The following is a 22,555-nucleotide window of genomic DNA, read 5'->3' as shown; positions in this document are numbered from 1 at the left end:
AATCTTTGCACCATTAAGTTCACACATAAGCCGTTAAGTTTCGCGAAATTAACCAAAAATTGACTTTTTTTAAGCTTTTTTGCACATTGCAATATTTTTTTTCTTCAAAGTCCAGTTTTCTTTTTTACAACGCCTGTGTAGAATGCAGTTTTAAACGGAAGTGAAGTTAAACTTTATTCCTTTAACAGCCCAGAGCCCAGCATCCACTAAAAACAGGTGGCTGCATTTCGAGTTCCATTCTACCTTTTCCATCTGCCGAGCCACATGTATTAAGTATAAATTTATTACTCATTTTACATTAGAAGTAAACTATCAAAATGATTTAGTTGTATTAACTAAAAAAACATAGAGAGACGTGCATTGGTTACAAAGAATGTATATTTACTCACACTCAGTTACTCTGACATATAAGCATCAATATTTCACAAAATGAGGGACTTGAAAAGTATCAGTTAGTTAAAGCCACAGAAAATAGTCAGTTCGTCACATCCATTCATGAAACCTCTTTGAAATCATTTTTGATTCAAAAACGATGACATGATACTTTGAGATTTGATTTTTGCTCTTATGAAGCCATCTCTTGCTGATTGACTAATCACAAACAAAGAAGCTTCTGTCACCATATTAGCACAACGTTCCACCACTTGAGTGTGACAGGAGAACTAAAAGAACGAAAAATTGGCGTTGGTGCTTTCAATCTATTGTTGAAGACTTTCATTAGATATGCCAGCTAAAATAGGAGAAGGGTGGCAGTTATTGCACATTCTTGCCAGTTGATTACATCAGAGTAATCTGATGCATTAAAGTTAATTCTTGAATTATAGAATTCTCTTATTTCTCTCTTATGAACAGAAGCCATTTGTCTGGTCTTTCAAAATCTTCGCAAAACCAGTTCTCTGATGTACTTCGTTCATCAGTGATCACTGTTAAGAGAATATTTTCCGGGTGGCAAAAATAGGCATTTCGGTGAACGACAGGATCAATAACTTTTTTCAGATTTTCACTTACGTAACAAGATGCTGTAATAACACTGATGAGGAACAGCAAAGTTTTGTTTCAATTCCAGAAGAAGAAAAATTTGCAACGGCTATACTCCCGCCAACATAGCTATCAACATTTTTTGGTGTTGATGTCACTTCAAAAGTGGAACAAATGAGGCTTTCTCTGCCAACGCTATCAAGAGGGTGCTACCAGTACGGCATTTCTAACAGATGTATGATGTGCTGCAGCAATTGCTTCAGAAACATTACAGGATTTTGGTACTGTGTCAAATAATTATCGCTCTAAAGTCGTTGATAGGAATAAAATTCGAAGACAGCGACAGAAGTGTCACAGGTGTTACAGACGAAGTACGTGGCTCTCTTCAAAACCTGCAAACTAGAAGTGAAAGGGTAGCGGCTATCGAAAAAGTATTTTTCGATAGCCGAAAAGACAAAACTATGACAAAAAGAAATGGTTGGAGACATATACCATAGAAGAACCATAAGCGAGGAATTCATGGTTGAAAAATCCAATTCTCTTTATTTGGGTCATGTGACGCCAACTTCTGGAACTGGAAAACATGTTGCAACAGCAATGTGATTTTTGAACTGAAAATTTGTTTAAGCCTTAAGGATCTTTTAGCTTTTGGCTGTCACGAATACCAGAAAAAAGAACGGTGCAATTGCGGCCATAGAGAATAAAATTGGACATCCTATCCCATGGTTAATCTGCAAACTGCATACGAGCAGCCTTTGCGTCACCTGTTCACATTACTTGATGGTGAAACTGCTGGTCCATATGTGAATTTTCGCAAGACCAATAGGTAAACTGCTAGACAGGTGCTAGAATTTACCACTGGTCCAGTTTGAAGCAATTACGCTCCTTGTCGTAGGTGCTGAACTTAATATAATAAAGTATAATTTCATTTCCATTTAAAACTGCCTTTTGCACAGTCATTGCAATAAAAAAAGGACTTTAAAAGAAAAAATATTGCAATGTGCGAAAAGGCTTGAAAAAAGCAGTTTTTGGAAATTTCACGAAATTTTACGAACTTGTGTGCGAACCTAATACTGCAAAAAATGCAAATAATTTTGAAGATACATGAAAAGCGTGTTAAAAGGAAACATTTTAATGGTATTAGAACAAAAATTTTGTACCTTATTATTTTCATAAAATTTTTGGAAAATTGACCTTTTTCCCTATTTTTGGAGAAATTCAAGCCTTAGTAGGACCCTCAAGGAGTTATTCAAACTTGATAATATTTTACATGTGTATTGTTCTTACACGTGCACAGCTTTTGGTGGGTATTCCAAATTAAGATTCGAAATTTCATTTTTTTCGATCCACCCTAAAGTGTATTCCTCAAAACAATGACGTAAGAAAGAGACATTCAGACAGTTCAAAGCAAACTAACCACCTTATTGAAGAAAAAAAGCAACTGTGACGAATTTTAATGAATTTTATCAAGAACCTGTTTTTTACGAGCACTCGGTTATACCGAGCAAATATCATGACCCCTTTGACTTGTTATAAGCGAGATCAAGTGTACTAAGAACTGTTTTTCAGGAGGTTTTGGAATTAATTTAATTAAAAAAAAACAACCCTTTCCTATATGAAAAGAAAAATATACAAATGCACGGACATATATTATCAGAACACCATTTTTGACAGATCGTAATGGGTTTAAAACAACTCGTGGCGTTTATCTATAACACATTCTCCTCACATTATCTTCCAAAACAAAAGGATGAGGAAATGTATTTCTATCTACTTATCAACTTCGAAAGAATTCGAGTTTCATAACTTGTGCTGTCATTGCAAAAAGTCTTCTGAAAAGCGAAAATTAAGATTATTTTTATTATTATTACTTTCGCTTCTTGAAGTAACTGATACTAGGGGAAAGCAACAACAACAACCACGTCGCAGAAGTAAGTGCAGTTCCTGAATGTTTCCTTTTTTACAGGGATGTAAATGAAAAATAAATATATTATTCTTGTTACTAACATCAATTATTTGACGTTCTTTCAAATTATTTCCTACAATGAGAGACAAAAATTTGTATGTAATCATTGAAGCCGGCTGAGGAATGCAAGGGTGTGCACGTGCATCCCATTGGCTTTTGAAAAAAAAAGTAATAATTAGAATAATATGATTAATTTGATGTTTTTCTAATAAAAAAACTAAATAATTATTTAGACATACTAGCTTACATTAAAGTCAGTTTAAACAAAGGACAAACTATTTATATACTGCTTAAAATACAAACTGCATCGCGAAAAATAGGAAAGTAACGTTTATGTCTATGAGCGCCGGCAGGGGGGTGAACTTTCACCGTTAACTTTTAAAAATAAAATTTAATTAATGAAGAAAGGACTTACTCCAAAACTACAAAGTAATTTCACAACGCCAAAATAAATCACGATTAGACGAGGGAGTGCAAGGGGTGTATTTGCTCACTCCTTTGATGTTCATTAAATTAAACGAACTAAGACAAACTACAATATACTTTTAAAAAACAACAAAATATGTGACGGAAAATATTTCTTTGTATCCATGAGCGCAGGCAGAAGGCTGCCAGGCGTGAGGGGGGCACTTCAAAATGAAATGAAATTAATTTTGATATATAATCTTAATTTAATACATTTGTAATATTATTTTTTATTTTTTTAAATAATAATCGATATTAAATTGGTTAACAACATTAAATTTATTTTTAAGAAAAGGACAAATACCAAATACTTAAACAACAAAGTACATCACAAAAAATCTTAATCTCATGCTTATATCCAGAGTTCCAATGGGGGGGGGGGCTGCAAGGGGGTGCACTTTCACAACATAGCTTTTTTAATAGAAATTTAATTTATTAACTAGGGCCAAACTACAAAATACTTTAAAAACGACAAAATATAGCACGAAAATTATTAATCTCATGTTTATTTCCACGAGCGTTGGTAGGAGATGCAAGGAGGTGCACTCTCACCCTCATTATACTTTAAAAATAAAAAACTAGAGTCGAGCAACAATTTTTAATGTTGCTCGAATTAAACACCAATTTTTAATGATAAAATCAAATTAAACAGGGGTAAACTACGAAACACTTAAAAACCCCCACAAAATGCATCACGAAAAATATTAATATCACATTTTGTACGTGATCGTTGGTAGGGGGCTGCAAATAGGTGCACCTTCACCCCCTATCTTTTAAAAATGAAATTAACTAATTTTGAAAATGTAATATTAATTCAATACTTTTTTAATGTTAATATATTTCTAGTTTTTTAAATAATTATTAATTTGGAATAAGTAAAATTAAGTTCATTTTAAGCTAAGGACAAATTTAAAAAAATAAAAAATATTGTGATTAGAGAAATTAAACTTATACGTTAAATAATTTTAATAAAGATAAAAAGACATCTGAGTTCGTTCAAAAAAAAATACATAAATAAAATTAATATAAATTTTAATATAAGTATATAAACATGAAAAAAGAAAAAAAAAACAGGAGAACAAAATTGTTTTAGTCTTTTACATGTAGTCCATCCCCCCCCCCTCCCCCAGCATATGATTCTACCGCCGCGATGGCCAGAAATGTAACACATTCATCATAAAATGAACTTTCTTTTTCTTTCCTGATATTCTTTTTTTTTATTGTTGAAGTGATAACTTCTTATGGGAGGATAAACCGATTTGTGACATAACACGCGTAACGTCGCAACTCTCGTCTGGCATTCCTTTCGTTCGCGCATACTACAGAAGCGTGCATTGTCGGAGAAATTTTGTTTCTTTACTCTTTGGGTCAGAAAAAAATCATTTATATGTTTTTCTTCAAATTGCAATCAAGTTTAATTGTTGTTAAAATGTTGATTTTGATGATGTCACTGTATTTTGTCAAAATTTCAATCAAGTCAGATGTTGTTTCGGGTTTCTTAGTAGGATGGCGTTGGAAAGTCACTCCACATCTCCCACCAAAACCGAGAAGGTCTTGTTACCATTCGGGGGAGAAGTGGAGGAGTTGTCTTCAGTTGTCTTTGGGTCAGCTTTAAGTGTTAAGTGATAGTAGAAAAAGTATGAAACTAACAGAAGATGGTTGATCGTCGTAACACAACGCAATCTCCTAACGAAATATGAGTTTAATAACACAATAAAATACCAATAACAATGTAAACAATATGTATTCAAAAGAGCATTTAATCTTTAAATTTATTTTCAAAACAAAAACATTTCTGTGATTAGTTATACTAAAAATATTTCGCTTCATTTAGGGTTTTGAACTATGATAAGGTGTACATATTTTAAACGATCTTCATCACCGCAGTCTCCGCAACGCGGGGGTTGGGGACGGCCGAGAAAACAAAAATAATAAATAAACATTTAATTTGTTCATCACAGAGTAAAATCTCAAATGTTTTGTGAGTTTGACTGTTTGTTTTTTCTGATAAACGAAATTTTTAGAAACGACTCGTCATTTAATCTATTGTTTTTGCGCCGACATCAAAACTTATGTTTAAAAGCAGTCTGAATGGTGATCAAAGAATAAAATTATTTTTCATTTAGAGCAATTTTAAAGTCGGTTCTTTTTTTTCAAATTTTTTTTTAAACTAAAAATCTAACTAAGAGGAATGTCTCCTTTTTTAATTAATTGTCAAAGTCTTAATGCTCATAGTCTCGATCTTATTGATTTGGTCTCTCAACGCTGTAATATTCTTTTATTATGTGAAACATGGCTTGAAAATGACGATACTAAAATTATTCCATCTTTTAAACATTGTGTGCAATTAAAGCGTCAAAGTATAAGAACAGGAGGCGTAGCAGTTCATCAGAATGATCTTGATTGAATAAATATTGTCACTCCAAATATAGGATTACATGTTAATAATGCTACAAGCTTTAATACGGCTACACAAAACGATGTTGGTGAAATGTGTATAGTGGAATGTCTCAATGAAGCAAATAAGTAACAAATTATTATTGCCAATATAAATACCCTGGACTCAAAAAGTTAAGGTGCAACCGGTTTTTTGTATCTAATTTGCAAAGGAATGCATATAGAAACAAAAAATTTGGAGGATAAGTGCATTAAATAGTTTTTTATTGAATGCATCATAAAAATTTGTATAAGTGAATTGCAAAAACGATTTATAGCAAAAAAAAGCAATCTTAGCGGAAAAGTCCATTCTTGAAGAAAACAGAATATCACAGTGTTATGCAGTAAAATGTCATAGAAACAATACAAAAATGGGTTCTAATAAGGAATGTGTCTTCTAACTGAAATGCATTAGCAGCATCGATTTTCCATGCTGTGTATTATGTTTTGGGACACTGGAATAGGAGGTGAAGACCAGACATAGAGTAAGCCTTGTTCCAGCTCATGTAACGACCTTGGAGGAGGATTTAAAGCAGCAACCTGTCTGTCAAGATAGTTCCAAAGATGTCCTATCGGATTCAGGTCCGGAGATCGAGCTGGCCATTCCATTCGTTCCAAACCGTGATCCTCAAGATACTCCTCAACAATCCGAGCTCGGTGAAGTCGTGCATCACAATCCACCAGAATGAAGTCATTACCAATAGCACCAGCATATGGGCGGACATATGGATCAAGGATCTTATCTCGATATCTCAGACCAGTCACAGTTCCTCCATGGAAAACATGCAGGTCATTGTGATCACCGAGAGAGATCCCTGCCCAAAACATGATTCCACTAACACTCTAACTCTGCCTTTCAACAGTGTTGGATTGATGGTATCTAGTGCGCTGTTCTCTCCAGATCAGTAGACGCGCTGAATCACTCTCCAATGTAAATCTGAACTCGTCTGTGAACAGCACAGAAATCCCATTGCTGATGGGTTCAGAAAACATGTTCTCTTGCCCAGTATAAGCGAATCATTCGCTGTTATCCGTTGAGCGGAACACACACAAATGGTCGTCTTGCATAGAGACCTGCATTGTAGGGTTCGACCGATGGCATTTTTTGGCCGATGGGCCGATGCCGATTGTTGGCCGATTGTTCAAAGATGGGCGATGGCCGATGGCCGATTGTTTTCCTCCAAATGGCCGATGGCCGATGCCGTTGGCCGATGGCAAAAACAAAAAAAAAAAAAAAAACAAATAAATTGATAAGATTGTCAGGAATTTAAAGAATCATTGATTCATTTCACTTTACTTCCTTTCTACGAATAAAAAATTGTAGTCACAAAAAAAAAATCAGTTTTCGACCTAAATTTCTATTTTACGATCACCCAATTTCAACTTCACAAATTTTTTCAGCACATCTGTACAATGTACATGCATATGTACCTAAGAACATATAGATGACCGAAATATATATTTTGAACACCTCCTCAGTTAATTATAGCAAATTATCTTGTGATGCCTTCATGCGCGTAAACTTGCGTCACTCAAAAACGTTATGAAATAGTAAGTTGAAAACTCATACGTACGTAGTATGATCTAAAAGTTCGAAGATAAGTTGTATAAAACTTTTTCCTGATTAGTTCACATTACCGAAGCACATCTATCTACAAATCCTTGAACGACTATGCAATTCTGCCAACGTTCGTATAGCTTTTAGAAACACTCCTGGAACACATTTTTCGCAACCTCCTGTAAGACCTCTTGCGCTGCTGCTTTAACTTCATCGTGGGGAAGAAGGCGACTTCATGTTGAGGATGCACGGCTTGATTGGTCAATACTCTGATATGACAAACAAATAACGTAACGTTTCGTCGGACTTAGCTCCGTGTGACTTTTACCTGTTCCCAGCAAAAGAACATTTGCATGGACTCCGCTTTCTTCCGTCAGAAGAAGATAAAGCTCAATCATAGAAGGTAGCGAAAAATAACTTCCACGAGTGTTTCCAAAAGTATATGAACACTGGCAGAAGTACATAGTCCCTCAAGGTGACCTTTTGAAGGTGGATGTGCTTCGGTAATGTGAACTATTCTGGGTAAGGTTTTATACAGCTTGCCCCTGAACTTTTGGATCGTACTACGTACAATCTGTATAAAGAGTAGTTATGCTTCTTCTTTTTTGACTGATGTATGATGAAAGAGAAAGAACAACAAAAAAAAAAAAAAAAGAAAGAAAGAAAAAAAAAGGAAGAAAAACAAAGAGAAGATACTGTTTTGTTTCCAATTGATTTGTTTTTGTTTTTTTTAATTGAACATATAATTAAGATTATATGTTCAATTTATTATTATTAATATTGTAATAATAAATGGTTTAGGTACATTAATCGTAGTTAAAAAACATTAAATTATGTTGTTTAATCATTCAAAAAAAAAATCTTTACTAATAATAAAGCTGAAAGTCTCTCTGTCCAGATCTCTGTCTGTCAGGATCTCTGTGATGCGCATAGCGCATAGACCGTTCGGCCAATTTTCATGAAATTTGGCACTAAGTTAGTTTGTAGCATGGGGGTGTGCACCTTGAAGCGATTTTTCGAAAATTTGATCTGGTTTCTTTTTCTATTCCAGTTTTAAGACCAAAATTATCATAAGATGGACGAGTAAATTACGAAATTATCATAACGTGGAACCGTAGCATGGGCACAAGCCAATTGGCGAGAAAATTCACCATACATTATTTGTAAATATGCAGGCGAACCAAAAGACCTTTTAATTTTCTATTACGGGCAAAGCCGTGCGTATACCACTAGTTAAGAATAAAACTATGAAACCGTCAACAAATTACACAATTAAAGTGGAAAGATTGTACGTAAACATTTTTCAGTCATCAAATTAAACAAAAAAGGATAAAATAAGATAAACTACAATATTAAATCATAATAGGAATACTTTTATACTTATTTTAAATTTATGAATAGAAAAGTTTGCATCTTTCATAATTCTATAACAGTGACATAAATTTTGCTAAAAAAAGAAATAGCCATGAAAAGAGCGAGGTTCTTAAAACGCAGCTACAATAAACAAACTCAATATTTACACTAAGTTAATAACTGAATACATATACTACTTGATATGATGTTTGCACGCATAATATTGAACAATTTGATTGTTTAACCTTTTATGAAACTTTACAAACAAGTTCAAATTAAATTTTTCGATTTAACAATAATTTTCTGAAATTTAAAAAATTGCATTATAGAAAATCCTTGAAACTTTTCTATAAAAAGCGAAAATAACTTATTCATTGATTTTATATAAATACATGAAAATAGTTACTTACAAGAGAAAAAAAATCGATCGCTATTAATGACGCAAAAAAAAGATGGCGCATTACGAAATATAGGTGAAACAAGTATGAGAAATACGCAAAATGACATTTCTTGACCAAAATAAATAATCGCTAAATATTTAAGAAATGCTTGAAACGACGAGGGAGGGTTAGGGGGGGGGGTCACCCTCTGATTTTGGAGTTACTCACACTTCGGCCCTAACCTCGGCCTTACCTTTTTAATACAGAACCACTACCACCAACGCCTCAGAAGAGTTTCTGAATCTACTTCAGCACTTCCAAGGAAAAAATTCAAAAAGTCCCTTTGATTTTCGAATTATGTTACTATTCAAAACGTCTTTAATCATTTTCTTACATTAATGCTCTAAATTATTTCTAAACAATAGATATAGTTTGAAAAAAAAAAAATCTCTAATTTTATGAATGGTGTTGGCAGGGGCGCCGACTTGCAAAAATTATTGGGGGGGCTAAATGTCACCGGTGATCCAGGGGGTATGTAATCCCACGGACCCCCCCCCCCCCCCGTCCTTTTTCCAAAAAAAAAATAGAAGTTCAGATTTTTGAACCTTGAAAATGCCAATTTACATATTTTCTGATGTATACAAACAAACAATACGTGGCAGGACGTTTTCAAAGTCAATCTAAATTGGTACACAAATTTTCTGGTTCAATTAGATCATGTCACTTGTCTTCAGTGAGGGACATTTTTACAGTTCTATTTTCGGGAAGTCCTCGTGCAGTGCCGTGGCTAGACATTGATATGAAGTTGGGCATTTGACTTGCATCCCAGTGGCGGCTACCCACAAAAAATATTGGTTGGGTGGGGGACATACCGCAGGTCTAACCCCGGGAAATTTTCCAAATTGGAGATGAAAAAAGTAAGTTTTACAGTTTTTTAAGCGTTTTAGAGCAATATATTATCAACATTAGAATCCCGAAAACTCTACTCTCGCTAACTCGACACATGTTTTGGGATTGAAAAACGCAAAAGAAAAAAAAAAAAAAAACCCCCACTTGTATGGTATTTTCGTAAAAAGTTAATGTAATATATAGTATAATAATTTTGTTTTTAGACTATTACAGAACAGTGAATATATATCTGTAAAAAAATTGAAATTATATTTAAATATATCTTAAACTATCATTAAAAACTAATTCATAAAATATTGCTGTCGCACTTTGATCAATAAGTGAAATAGCTAATTTAAACTTGCTTTGAATAAGGCTCAGAGTTCATTAAATAAAAATAATATCCCAAAGTTAATTTGTTTAATATTAGTTAATAAACTTAACATAGTATATAAATAACCGGTTTTTATAGGATCTTATACCCTAAAAATATTTAAGTATTTGAAAATAACTAATGCAGTACTATAGTAATACAGTAATAAAATAGTACTAATATTTCGAAATTTTAAATCTAACATTATGTTTGTAGTTAATTCTCTATTTTACAGAGATTTTTAGAATTGCTATAAACACCAATATTAGGGCTGTCTTTAGAAAGGTGCAAATGTCGACCGCCTGACTAGATTACTGAATTTGAAGTCGACGACTGGTCGAATATTCAATTCATCCAAAGTATCTCGGTGGTTATGAAGAACCGTCAAGTTGTTCAATAGCTTCTGCCGCATTGTTGATCGGACAGACTTTATCCCCAGGTTTGCACACTGGGACAAATTCTAAGTGCTCGCAGCACCATAACACTATTATTATCCACACCACTCGTTTTCAGTTAACCTGCTTTTTACCGTAATAATTATTTGTTTTAACTCATTATGGAATGTATTTTACAAGGTAACTATCTTCAAACAAGAAAAATACAAAAATACTAAGACAAATTTGAGTTTAGAGTGCATTAAATAGCAAATAATTTTCTTTAATTATTGGGGGGGGGGGGGGCTCTGCCCCCTCAAAATTTTTTTTGAGGAGGCTCGGGCCCCCTCAGGCCCCATGGAGTCGGCGCCACTGGGTGTCGGTTTTAAACAACTCAGAAGTACAACTAGAGTTCAATTTTCGAAATTGAGGGAGTGGGAGGAGGAGCACGCAAGTGTTCTCTGAAATTCAAAAAATAGTCGTAAAAATAGAGTTCAAAATAATCATAAACATTGAGCAGAAAAACCTTTTCAAAACTTGCACCCGAGTTTGTTTTGACGTGCAGTGGCGGATTTAAAATATAGCAAATGTTGCAATTGCTCGAGAGTCCCCATAACCATAGGGGCACCGTAGGAGTTACAAAAGTGCTTATAATAAATGTTTTACAACTTCTTTGATAGAGAAATAGGGCCCCAAAATGTATTTCGACGGGCCCCAAACTTGTAACTCCGCCGAAGCGGTACAGAAAAGACTTCATTACTGTGATTCATATTACAAATGTAGAAAAATTAAAAATTACCGTCATTTCAACGGGAATCTAACAAAATGAAACAAAACCGGTTTTGCCATCTCATATTTGTTTCCATGGTCTCCAATTCGGCAATATATCAACAAATGATCGTCAGTCTGAGTAATTAATAGCCACAAAAATGAGTTAAAAGGATTTTTAGAACACCCGATCGAAAGCAAAAATGGAAGTGCACAACTGGAACATACGCACATCCCACATGCGAAAATTTAGCCTTCTACAGCTTACCATTTGTGAGTTATGACTTATGAGAGATAAATACGTACATCCAGCCGCAAGACACAAAGCAACAGTTACTTTTTCGGTACCTGAATGCAGTATTAAAAACTCTTTTAGGGGTGACTAAAATAGAAATTCATACTGAAATTTAAGTAAACAATTTTATATAAAAACAATAACTCTCCTTACTTTGTATTAAAAAATAAAATAGCAAAGATCCTTTTTTTTTTCAAAAACATCGGCCAATTCCATCGGCTTTTCGATGTTTTTTAAGGCCGATGGGCCGATGTTTCCTGCAAGTTAGTATCGGCCGCCGATGCCGATGCCGATGGCTAAATTGTTGAACCATCGGCGCCAATGCATCGGCCTGGTCGATGCATCGGTCGAGTCCTACTGCATTGTAAAGGTGATTTCGCACCGTAGTAGCAGAGATTCTTCTTCCTGATGTTACAAAGTGGTCTGCAACGAGCTGCGGCACAGTAGTGGTTCTTCTCCTTCGAGCCGAAAAAACTAGAAAACGGTCTTCTACAGGTGTTGTAGCTCGTGGTCCGCCTGGAACAGGTCTTCTGGACACAGGCGATGATCTACCATCCTCTGATTGACATTCCAAAGTCGCTGAACAACAACGAGACAAATTGAGACATCTAGCAGCATCAGCCTGAGACAGTCCCATTTCCATCCATCCAACTGTCCATCACCTTAACGAATCGGGCAAACGACGTGAGACATTTTTTAAACTCTATTGACTATTGTCACCGAAACTGCCATCAACAGTTTAAAAACAACACAACTAACACACAAAAGTACGAAACCTTGATATTTGCATATTTTTTTTTCTCACTCATAAAGATATGTTCTTTTCTATAAAATAAAAGTGGCAGCTATCTATTTTTTATAAATGGTTTTAAAGTTCGTTATTATCATTCATGCAAACTGCGCATTTTATTGTTACTGTCATTTTTTTAATATTGAGCTTCGAAAAACATGTTGTACCTTAACTTTTTGAGGCCAGTGTATATCTCCAAACAAAAGTATTTCAAGTATTATTCAATTTATTCATAAACAGTTTTTAAATTATACACAAGAAGGTTCTGCTTTAGTTAATGAAGATTATTATACAATTCCTTTAATTTTAACCGGAGATTTTAATGTTAATTTTGCTTCTGATCGAGCTAAAAATTTAGTATCGTTTCTACAATCCAAATTATAATTACAAATGATTAATAAGCCAGAAGAAGCCGCACTACAAGTCACGGAACTGTACTTGATGCAGTCTTTGCAAGATTTTTAGATAACATACAATGCAAAAATTTCGTTGCTTATTACCATAAGCGAATTGTTACTTTCATAGGATTAAATAATAATAAATTTTTAATCCTATGAAAATTATCACTTCTGCTGAGCTTCCTGTGATGCACTTTTTTTTTTCATTAATCTAAAGATATTTGCTAGCACAAACCGAAAATTTGTTGTATGAAACCTTTGTTGTATGCTTTCACCTCAAACTGTTTCAGGGATAATAACTTGGTAACTTGACCAATGGAAAAATAGGCACTCATTAACTATTTAATGAAACACATATGCACAATAGTTTGAGTGAGGAAACTATTTGAATATAAGAAATGTGAGTGTCTTGTATGTTTGTCAAAAGCAGTTAATTTGTATATGCATGAAAAAGATACATTTAAGTGTTTGGGTTCTAAGTTTATAAAATGACCGCTTCCCCGCCGTTTTCTCTTGAAAGCTTTCAGGTATTTTCTCACAACCTCACAATCACCCCTGTATTAAGTAAATAAAAAAATCTTTTACCTCAAAGCATTTTCTGTAGCGCCTTCGTGATCCATTTTAGCCACGTTCTAGCCGTTGTCATGTACAGGACAAGTGGAAAACTTAATGTGTTCTGTAATCCGAACGATTCGATAGTCCAAACTCCCCCAGTTCCGGATTAGTTCGGATTAAAGATTCTAGTCATTGCATCTTCAAATTGGTTGCGCCGCTCAGCTCCTGTAAATTTTGTTATCTTACCAGTATACTACGCTCGCTGTGAAGCTCATATGAGGCAGTGAGTTAGCCAAGGGATGTAACGGAACCACGGTGACAAAGCGCGCTCTCCTTTCGTCGCCTTTTTTCTTTTTCTTTTCTTTTCTTATTACTTGACCGTCTTATTTTATTTTATTTACTTATTTTCTCTTTTACACTTCAAATAGTTTTACATATGTGTGTGTGTGTGTGTGTGTGTTTTTTTTTTTTTTTTTTTGTCGCGGTGGTCCCGAATGTAAGTACACTAAACTCTCGTTTTACGCGGGTTTATTTTACGCTGTTTGAGATTTGACACCTTTATTTTATTTTACGCGGATGAGTTTCGGTTTTCGCGGATGCGGCACTGCAAATAAATAAAATTTTCCCCTCTTTCAAAATCCAAACTCCAAAAGATTGCAGATTACGCGCAATCAACTGCATTTTGGCGTGCTAATAATCGAGCTTGGGCCACTGGAGACATCTTATGCGATTGGTTCCAGAGATCTTTCCAGAAGTAAAGTCATTAAACTCACACAGTTCCGAACTCAATGGAAGAAGAGCTTTTAGGAGTGACAAAAGAGGCCAAAACCAACGAGGATACCGACGTCTGTGACGCACAACCAAAAAGGTACATATTGAAAATTTGGAGCCATTCCTACACAATAGAAATGATCTTTCTGATTTGTTAGTGAAGGAAGATTCTATCATGGAAATGACGGTGAAGTGATCATAGATGCGTTAATGCTCTGCAAAGAATTACAGAGAAAAAATTCTTAATGACTGACAAAAGACTATCATAGCCAGCTCCTCTTTATAAACAGGACACGAAATTAATTTATGTTTTCTTTATGCATGTTGTGCATAAAAGTCGATATAGGGGAAGGTCGTTTAGTATCGGACAGCGGGTAGTATCGGACAAGGGATGTTCTTAATTCCTCCGCCAGGGGCAGCACGTACTGGGTCAACATAGTGTGCCGTATTGGGGAAGAAAGCCACAGATGCCATATTGGTTCAAATCAACCGTTCGTTCTGGTGTGCAAAGCTAGTTGTTTGTTTGTTGAGAGAATTGCAGTGCACGAACTTAACTTCTGAGGCATATATTTGCACATAGAGTAAGTTATATTGTTTCATTGCTATACCTTTAGACTGATAGTATATTAATCTAAGTATTATGAGATATAAAAGTATCTAGCTTAAGTAATAACCTAGTGATGGTTAAACAACTGTAGCTTTACAGTCGGGTTGTATCGGACAAACCAATTTCGGGTTGTATCGGACAAAGTTACTGGCACCAAAATAAAAGACAGACGGTGTTTTTCTCTGTCCAACTGGTTGAAATGGAAAAATCACGACATAAATCGGATGAGAGAAACAAATATAAAAGAAGCCATTAAAAAAGTTGGACTTGTTGGAAAAAGTTTTAAAATTTAGCAGAGGAGAAAAAAAGATTGAGAGAAGAGAAGCGCCCAAAAAAAAAAAAAAAAAAAGAGAGAGAGAAAGGGGGTGAACCCAAAGCAAAGAAACAAAAAATAGTTCAACCAAAAATGAAAAACAAAGAAAACACTAAAAGAAAGTTAAAATATGATGATGAGCCGCAGGAAAACGAAGAGCTGACTCACTGCATAATTTGTAATGAGACATTTGAGAAGATTGGATCCAATGCCAAACGTGTAAGGGTTGGGCACATGAAAAATGTACTGAGCTACAACTAGACAGTCTTTACTACACATGTGATTTGTGTTCCAAAGTTTAAAATGAAATTGTTTCAGTTAGGGGTCCTAAACCAACCATAGGCTATATTTTCAACTTTTATTAAAAAAATATTACTTATTTTCATTTTTAGACTTAAAGTAAACCAACCAAAGTAACCAACTACTTGGTTTGTTTCATTTTTATGCACATTAAAATGTTATTTCTGAACTATTTTTTTTTACTTCAACATTTTATGTTTTGTCCGATACAACCCTCCAAAATTTAAAATTGGCCAAAAATAGAATTTGACAAAAACTTGTTTGAAAAATACAACTCCATGTTTTTTTTAATTAAAGTTTACAATTTATGTTAGGTAACTTAGTACAGCATAATTTAGTGTAAAAACTAATTCTTTACAAATAAAACAAAAAGTGTTATGATTGAAATAGCTTAAGTGTCCGATACTATCCGACCTTCCCCTAAGTACACATTAAACTTATACAATTAGCCATCACTAGAATGAAGTATTTTGTTATCTACGGAACCAAACCCCTATTTTAACACTAGTATTAAATCTCAATTTACGCGGTTTCGATTTACGCGGCATTTCCGTGGAAAGTAACCCCGCATAAAACGAGGGTCCACTGTAAGTGCCAAAATCAAAAATTTGGAGATAAACCCTTACAAATGGTAGAAGAACCTCTCCTCTGCTTTCGGGTCAGAGATAGCACTGGTCTTTGGCACTAGAAGCCCTGGTCTTTGGCACTAGAAGCCCTGGTGTTGCTATACCAGGGGGGGGGGGTCTTAAACTTTTCCAACTCGCGGCACCCTTTGAAGAATTAGAATTTTCTGAAGGCACTCCAATCCATTCTGTTTATTGGGATAAGTGCGTAAGTGTGCCAAATAAGGATACGAAATTCAAAACCTAACATCTCGCTCCTTTGTGGTTCAATAGCTCCGGCGTGTGCATATTTATCAATTGACGAACAAAAACTAAGAAAGAGAAAAAAAACTAAATGAATATTTAAGGATCAGTTACGTTCTTCAGCAGTTTTACCAAAGAAAAGCGATTTGCCCTTATTAGGAACGTGGGCCCTAATAAAGAAAACTCCGAGCAAAGATTACTTCACGCAGAATTGAAGACAAAATCGTCAAAAAGTACTTTGAAACTAAAACGAATTGAAAGAATTTTTAATATCAATACATATTAAACACCATTTTTGATAACTTCAAGAATATTGCGAAAAATTCCATACTTACTTCCATGGAAAGGAGAAATGCATATCGTCATATTCGGGGCCACTGATAATTCGTTATTTTCTGTATATTACCCCCCCCCCCTCTTTTTTTTGTCACTCATGCATACAATTCGTGCAGATAAGTGCAGCACATGATCATATTATCAACCCAATAATCTGGTGTCATATTATAAGGACATTCGAGTGTTTAGAAGGCAAACCCCGACTTAAGAGCTAATAATCTACTTTTCTAGGTTATCAAATTACAAGGGGAAAAAAAATGTTGGTACCCAGCGAAATTTATCTTTGTGCGTTCTTCAATTACATAAATTGGACTACTAGAACGATAACGAACTTTTTTACAATACCAACCTACAGTTGCGCAAAACAGTGCCGCGATTCCAGATTATGATAATTAAGAAACAAATTAAATATTGAGCTCTATGCTTGCCGTATCGTTGCCTAAAGGAGCGAATTAAATATTGCGCTCTGCGCTAATGACATCAGTGAATGGCAGTTTATCCCTTGTGATGCCATGTGCAGAAGCGTAAAAAAATGAAATTGAATCTGCGAACCGATACAGTATTTTTTTAAAAAATGTTAAACTTTGACAAATTATTTTAAAAATGGTCAAATCCTATGTTTTTAAGCATGCTCTTCCAGAAAAAACTACTTTTAAAGTTTCGAAAACGACCCCGTTATAACATTTTGACTTTCTTTTTTATTTTTGAGCCATGCCACTCTTTTGTCGGTGATACATGGTAATAAAAACAGATTTGATTTCGAAGAAAGCGTCTCGCACACGCAATGCGATTTTTTTAAATCAAAAGTGTTTCAACTTTTTTCTTTCTAACTTTCGTGGGAAAAAGAAACTGATTCAGAACCTCTTGCTTTTTAGTCTCAACTCATTTCTAGCAAAGGCTATCCCGTGGAAGAACATACGGTGCAGACGAAGGATGGTTACCTTCTAGGCTTGCAAAGGATTCCTCACGGCAGAACGGAAGTCTATCATTTACAGCCTAGGCCGGTGGTTTTCCTACAGCACGGCTTGCTGTCAGCTGCATCGGATTACGTCATCAACTTTCCAGAACAGAGTTTGGGTAATAATGCACTGTTTACTAAGGCTATTATACTAGGGGAGCTTGCTTATCGGACATTTTATTTTCCAAAAGAGAACACGTGATGCGTAGACTAGATGCGCAAACATAGAAGGCGCCATTTGGCGACTTCGATCACGTGTTTGACTTGGACGAAAACAAAAATGGTGCCAATAAGTCGACGAAAGCGGATACTACTTGTTGACTTTTTTTATTCCAGAAACAGGGCCGATCCTAGCAGGTGTGCAGAGTGTGCGCCGCACAAGGGCGGCCAAAGCAAAGGGCGGCCGCAGGCCGCATCATATAGTTCTTATAACCAAGGAAAATTCCCCAAGAATTTCTCACAAGATATGATAAGTAGAATAAATATGCAGATTTTTAAATGTTAAATTGTCAAAGTATGTGTCGATTTCCCTACAGCATAGCATAGTTTAAGAAAAATAGAATGTTAGGGAACATTGTGTTGGTTTATTGTCCTTTAATATCTACTCTTAACACACATGCTTCATTTGGTTGCAAAGTTTGTGACAGAACCGGTAATCAGGCATGGATACAGGGGAGGGGAAATGCCCCCTTCTGAAGCATGAAATGGTGCCGTCTAAAAGGAGCACCGAGGGCGGCCACTAATGTTTAACCCTCAAGTTTTTATAGGCCTAAACAATGAAGACATATTTTATTTATTAAAAAAAAGCTATACTGATTAGATTCTCTCGCAAGCATTTCAAACAACAAACTATGTAACAAACTGTGTTTAACGATCGTGAATGCGTGGAGAGAAAGTGGAAAGTTGCGACTCCCTTGAGAGTAACATATATGAATGACGAACTAAAATGTTGTACTTTTCCCTCTTTACGACAATTTTTCTGATTAAAATCTTGAATGAACTGCCCGGTTTCGGATCAGGTAGGAGGACAGGGCCCTTGCCCCGGGAAGCAAATTTAATTGTAGCTCCAAAGCGAAGATCCAAAAGGATGCCATGACCTTCTTGACGAAACTAAAGAAGGCTTAAAATTGCGCTTCTAAGACTTTACTTTCGGAAAATTTCGCTGGTTGAATCATCGATCTTAAGGACCCAATTAAGTCTCTGATTCACCTCTTCCACCTTAACTTAATCAAACATAGCGTAAAAATGTTGGCTTCAAAATCCAAAACGTGTTTTCAGAGGACAGCCCTTCCTATCATCAAACGTCATATAAAATTGCTTTGGCATTTTTCGAAATTTTTGCAGTGGAGGACCCCGAAATCCATTCGCAAACATTACTATCAAAGATAGTCTCAATTAGCGTCTTTAGAGAAGCCCCTAATTCCACCCCCTCTCACTTAACGCATTGAAAAGCAAACTAAAATTGCGTTTTTCAAACATCAGTTTTAAGAACTTTTGGGGAAAGACCCTGGATCCCCCTTTTCTCCAACGCAATCATTATACCTGAAAAATTCGTTTTTAGACGGTTCCGTGGAGCCACAGCTTCCTGCCTAAACTAGCCTAAAATTGACTTCAGTTTCAAAAACAAAGTTCGTGAGGGCACACTGAACCCCCGCCCACTCTTAGTTCCATCGTTATCAAACAATGCTTAAAATACAATTTTGGGACTAATGTTTCTAAAGAATTCCGGAGGAGAACTGCCAGGCTTATGGTAACTTTTTACGGCGCTAGGGCATATCCATCAATCGTCGAGAGGAGTTGTACAAAAGTCCACAGTTATATTTTTCAGATATTAATGTTGAAAAATGTCCGAAAGATCCGTAGAAGCTTCCCAGTTTTGTTAACGTCACCAAAGATAATATAAAATTGCGATTTCAGAAATATCCGCTTAGGAGTTCCAAAACCCTTCCTTCCCAGCCTATAATGGATTTTAGTTCCGAAAAATATTTCGGTTCGAAATATTTTCACGTTTCCCCTATTGTTTTCAAATCTAGCCAAAAACGGGGTTTTGGAAAAATAGTGCCGAGAAATTACCAGAGGATAGCCGCCAGATCCCCTACCGTCACCAAAGACGGCCTAAATTTGCGTTTTAAACTTATATTTCAAAATCATTCGATGGGAGACGATTGAATCTCCCTCCCTCTTGCAATGTCAATAAAGGTAACCCAAAATTGCGGGTTTAAAATTTCAGTTTCCGAGGTTTTTCGGGAAGAATGCCGATCCTTCCTAAGCTACGGTCTTAAAAAATAGCTCCAAATTGATTTCAATTTTGAAAGAATCACTTAAAGTCTCGAAAAAGATCCTAAAAATGCGATATTTGACGTCAATTTCGAAAATTTCTCCATGCACCTTGAATATACTTGATTATTTTGTCCTTGCAACCAAACACAACTAAAGATTAACTAAAAATATTTTTCATACGCCAATTTCGATAATTTTCTTGAAGCAATCCTACTCCCCTGAACCCCTGACACCTCCCCTCACGCTTCCCCTTCCTCCGTCCCTTCTCTGATGTCACCGAAGAAAGACCATAAAATGCGTTTTTACGACTAGTAAATTTTGGTATCTACTATTTTCTTCAAAGATATAAATTGTACCTAAGGAGTTTCTTACTATAAAAAATTTCTTCCTTTTTATAAGATCATTCTTCTGCTCCCCCACCCCTTTTTTTTTAAATTCGAACTTGGCATAGAAATTTAAAGAAAGATTTATATAGACGTTAAAGATTAGTCAAATATGCAAATTACTCTTGAGGGGCGGCACATTAGGTCTTTGCACACGGGCGGCCGATACCCTAGGATCGGCCCTGTCCAGAAAAAAACCTCCGAAAGTAGAATAGTGGCAAACCTTTTGCCAACCTGTTTGTTTACTTTTCGTCTATCTTTTCCGTGTGAATGCAGTATAGTATGTGTACTCACGTTGAAGAAAATTGATAGCTAAGCTTCAGATCAGTTACTTGATCGTTGTTTGACTATTTTTGACTATAAAAGGAGATTACATTAATTCGGAATGAAATTACAATTGCTCTTATTGGAAATTTCTCCCGATAGCCAATTGCTAAATTGAAACAATCAACTATATTGACCAGGTCTCGATTAAACTCTGACGTAAAAGGAATCTCATTTCTATCCCCCCCCCCTTTTTTGGGGGGGATGGTTGTTTTACACGTTACTACTACGTAACTACACACGTTAAAACAACTTTCACTAATACAAATATTGTTCCTAAAAGTGGCTCAGCAGAATTCAGATCAAACTTTATTCTTCCTCCTCCCCAATCAAGGTGTAGAAAATTTGCACTTGTACTCGTTGTTCACAGAATTAACTAAGTGATCGAACGTCATAAAATTTTTTTTGCCTAAATCCCACATTTAAAAAAACTTAAGGATTTTCTCCTGTTTGACTTCATTTTTTAAAACACTTTACAAGTTTTTATTGAATTAGTTCTAATATTTGCATTTTCCTTAAAAATGCATTTAAGAGAGAAGAAAAAGGTTTAGTTTTCAACCACAGTTTTCTGCCATTTTTGGGTCCCTGGAAAATGTGAGGCGAAACTCAAGCTTTCCGAGCCTTTTCAGCAGTCAAGACCCCCAGATATTCCTAGATTCGCTCAAAATGGCGTTTTGTACGCCTTCCTATCAGTTGTCTTTACGACGCAGAAAACAGCGACTAATAATGTAATTTCATATTCTTGAAATAAGCACATACTGATAGCTCGGTCACGACATTAATAACCTGCAGTTTCGTCAATGTTATGGACTCACCAGTCCGGAATAGTCAATAACCGAGCCGAAAGCAGGTGTCCTCTCATTGATCCAAAGTATTGTTCTTGTAGTTCTGCTTTAGTCCTGGGCTTAATGGCAGTAACTAATAGCTTATTATAGTAGAAACACATGAATCCGACTGAACAATAAAAGTTCGGATGAAACAAAATAACCTATAAATTCAGCCAAGGTACATAAACAAGCTACTGTACATAGTAAAAAGTGTATTTTAATTCAAGCGAATGGAATAAAAACTGTATATGAGAAAATTATGAAAATACAAAATACGGCCTGAAAAAATACAATACTGTACCAACTCACCCTTTAAAAAAATAATAATAATAAAGTATGCATCCAAATGACTGAGTCTGGTTTAACAGGGTCCGGATTTATGACGGTTTACAGTACTTGAAACAGGCCTGGATCCAAAGCTGTCATGGAAACAAAATATCGGATAAGTCGGCCCTCAGAAGCAGAGCCCGATTAGCCTTTGAAATTAGGGAAAGCTTGGCCTCATTTCTGAGTCCCCCACTTTTTGTTCAGAGAAATTTTTCTAAAAATTTCATGCACATTGATATAAAACTTATTAGTGCTACACGTAATATTTACAAAAGTGACTCAGTAGAAATCAGTCAAGCTTATTCCACCTTCTTGAAAGATTAAAATTTTGCATGTCACATATGTTGTACTGCAATGCTCGACGAATATGAGTAGTAAGATGTTCAATCAGATTTAATGCTTCACAAAAGAAATTAAATGACATAAATGTGCATTGTAAAAGAACAGAGTTGAATCAAATACCATGTTTAAAAATATAACTTGTGGCCAGACTTTATTAAACTAGTGTTCGCCCAGTGGTCGAAATTCGACCATATTCATAAATGAATATTTGAGAAAACTTGTATGAATTTAACTATTTAGAACATTTTAATTTCTACTCTTACTCATGTTTATTGCATATCTGGAGATATACAATTTTTATATGTACACAAAATACCAAACAGTAATAATTTATTCCAATTTTC

At 35.2% G+C, this 22,555-nt stretch overlaps 1 protein-coding gene across 1 annotated transcript in view; it reads left to right on the top strand.

Moving 5' to 3' along the window:
• Window positions 1-22,555, top strand: part of LOC129225596 (gastric triacylglycerol lipase-like) — a 51,281-nt gene that overhangs the window by 6,024 nt on the left and 22,702 nt on the right. The window contains exon 2 of the mRNA XM_054860053.1: window positions 17,646-17,847. Within this exon, the coding sequence (XP_054716028.1) occupies window positions 17,646-17,847 (202 nt within the window). The remainder of the gene's footprint in view (window positions 1-17,645; window positions 17,848-22,555) is intronic.

The sequence above is a fragment of the Uloborus diversus genome, chromosome 7 (assembly GCF_026930045.1).
Source record: "Uloborus diversus isolate 005 chromosome 7, Udiv.v.3.1, whole genome shotgun sequence".
NCBI classification, from domain to species: Eukaryota; Metazoa; Arthropoda; class Arachnida; order Araneae; family Uloboridae; genus Uloborus; species Uloborus diversus.
This window is presented reverse-complemented; position numbering and strand designations above follow the sequence as displayed.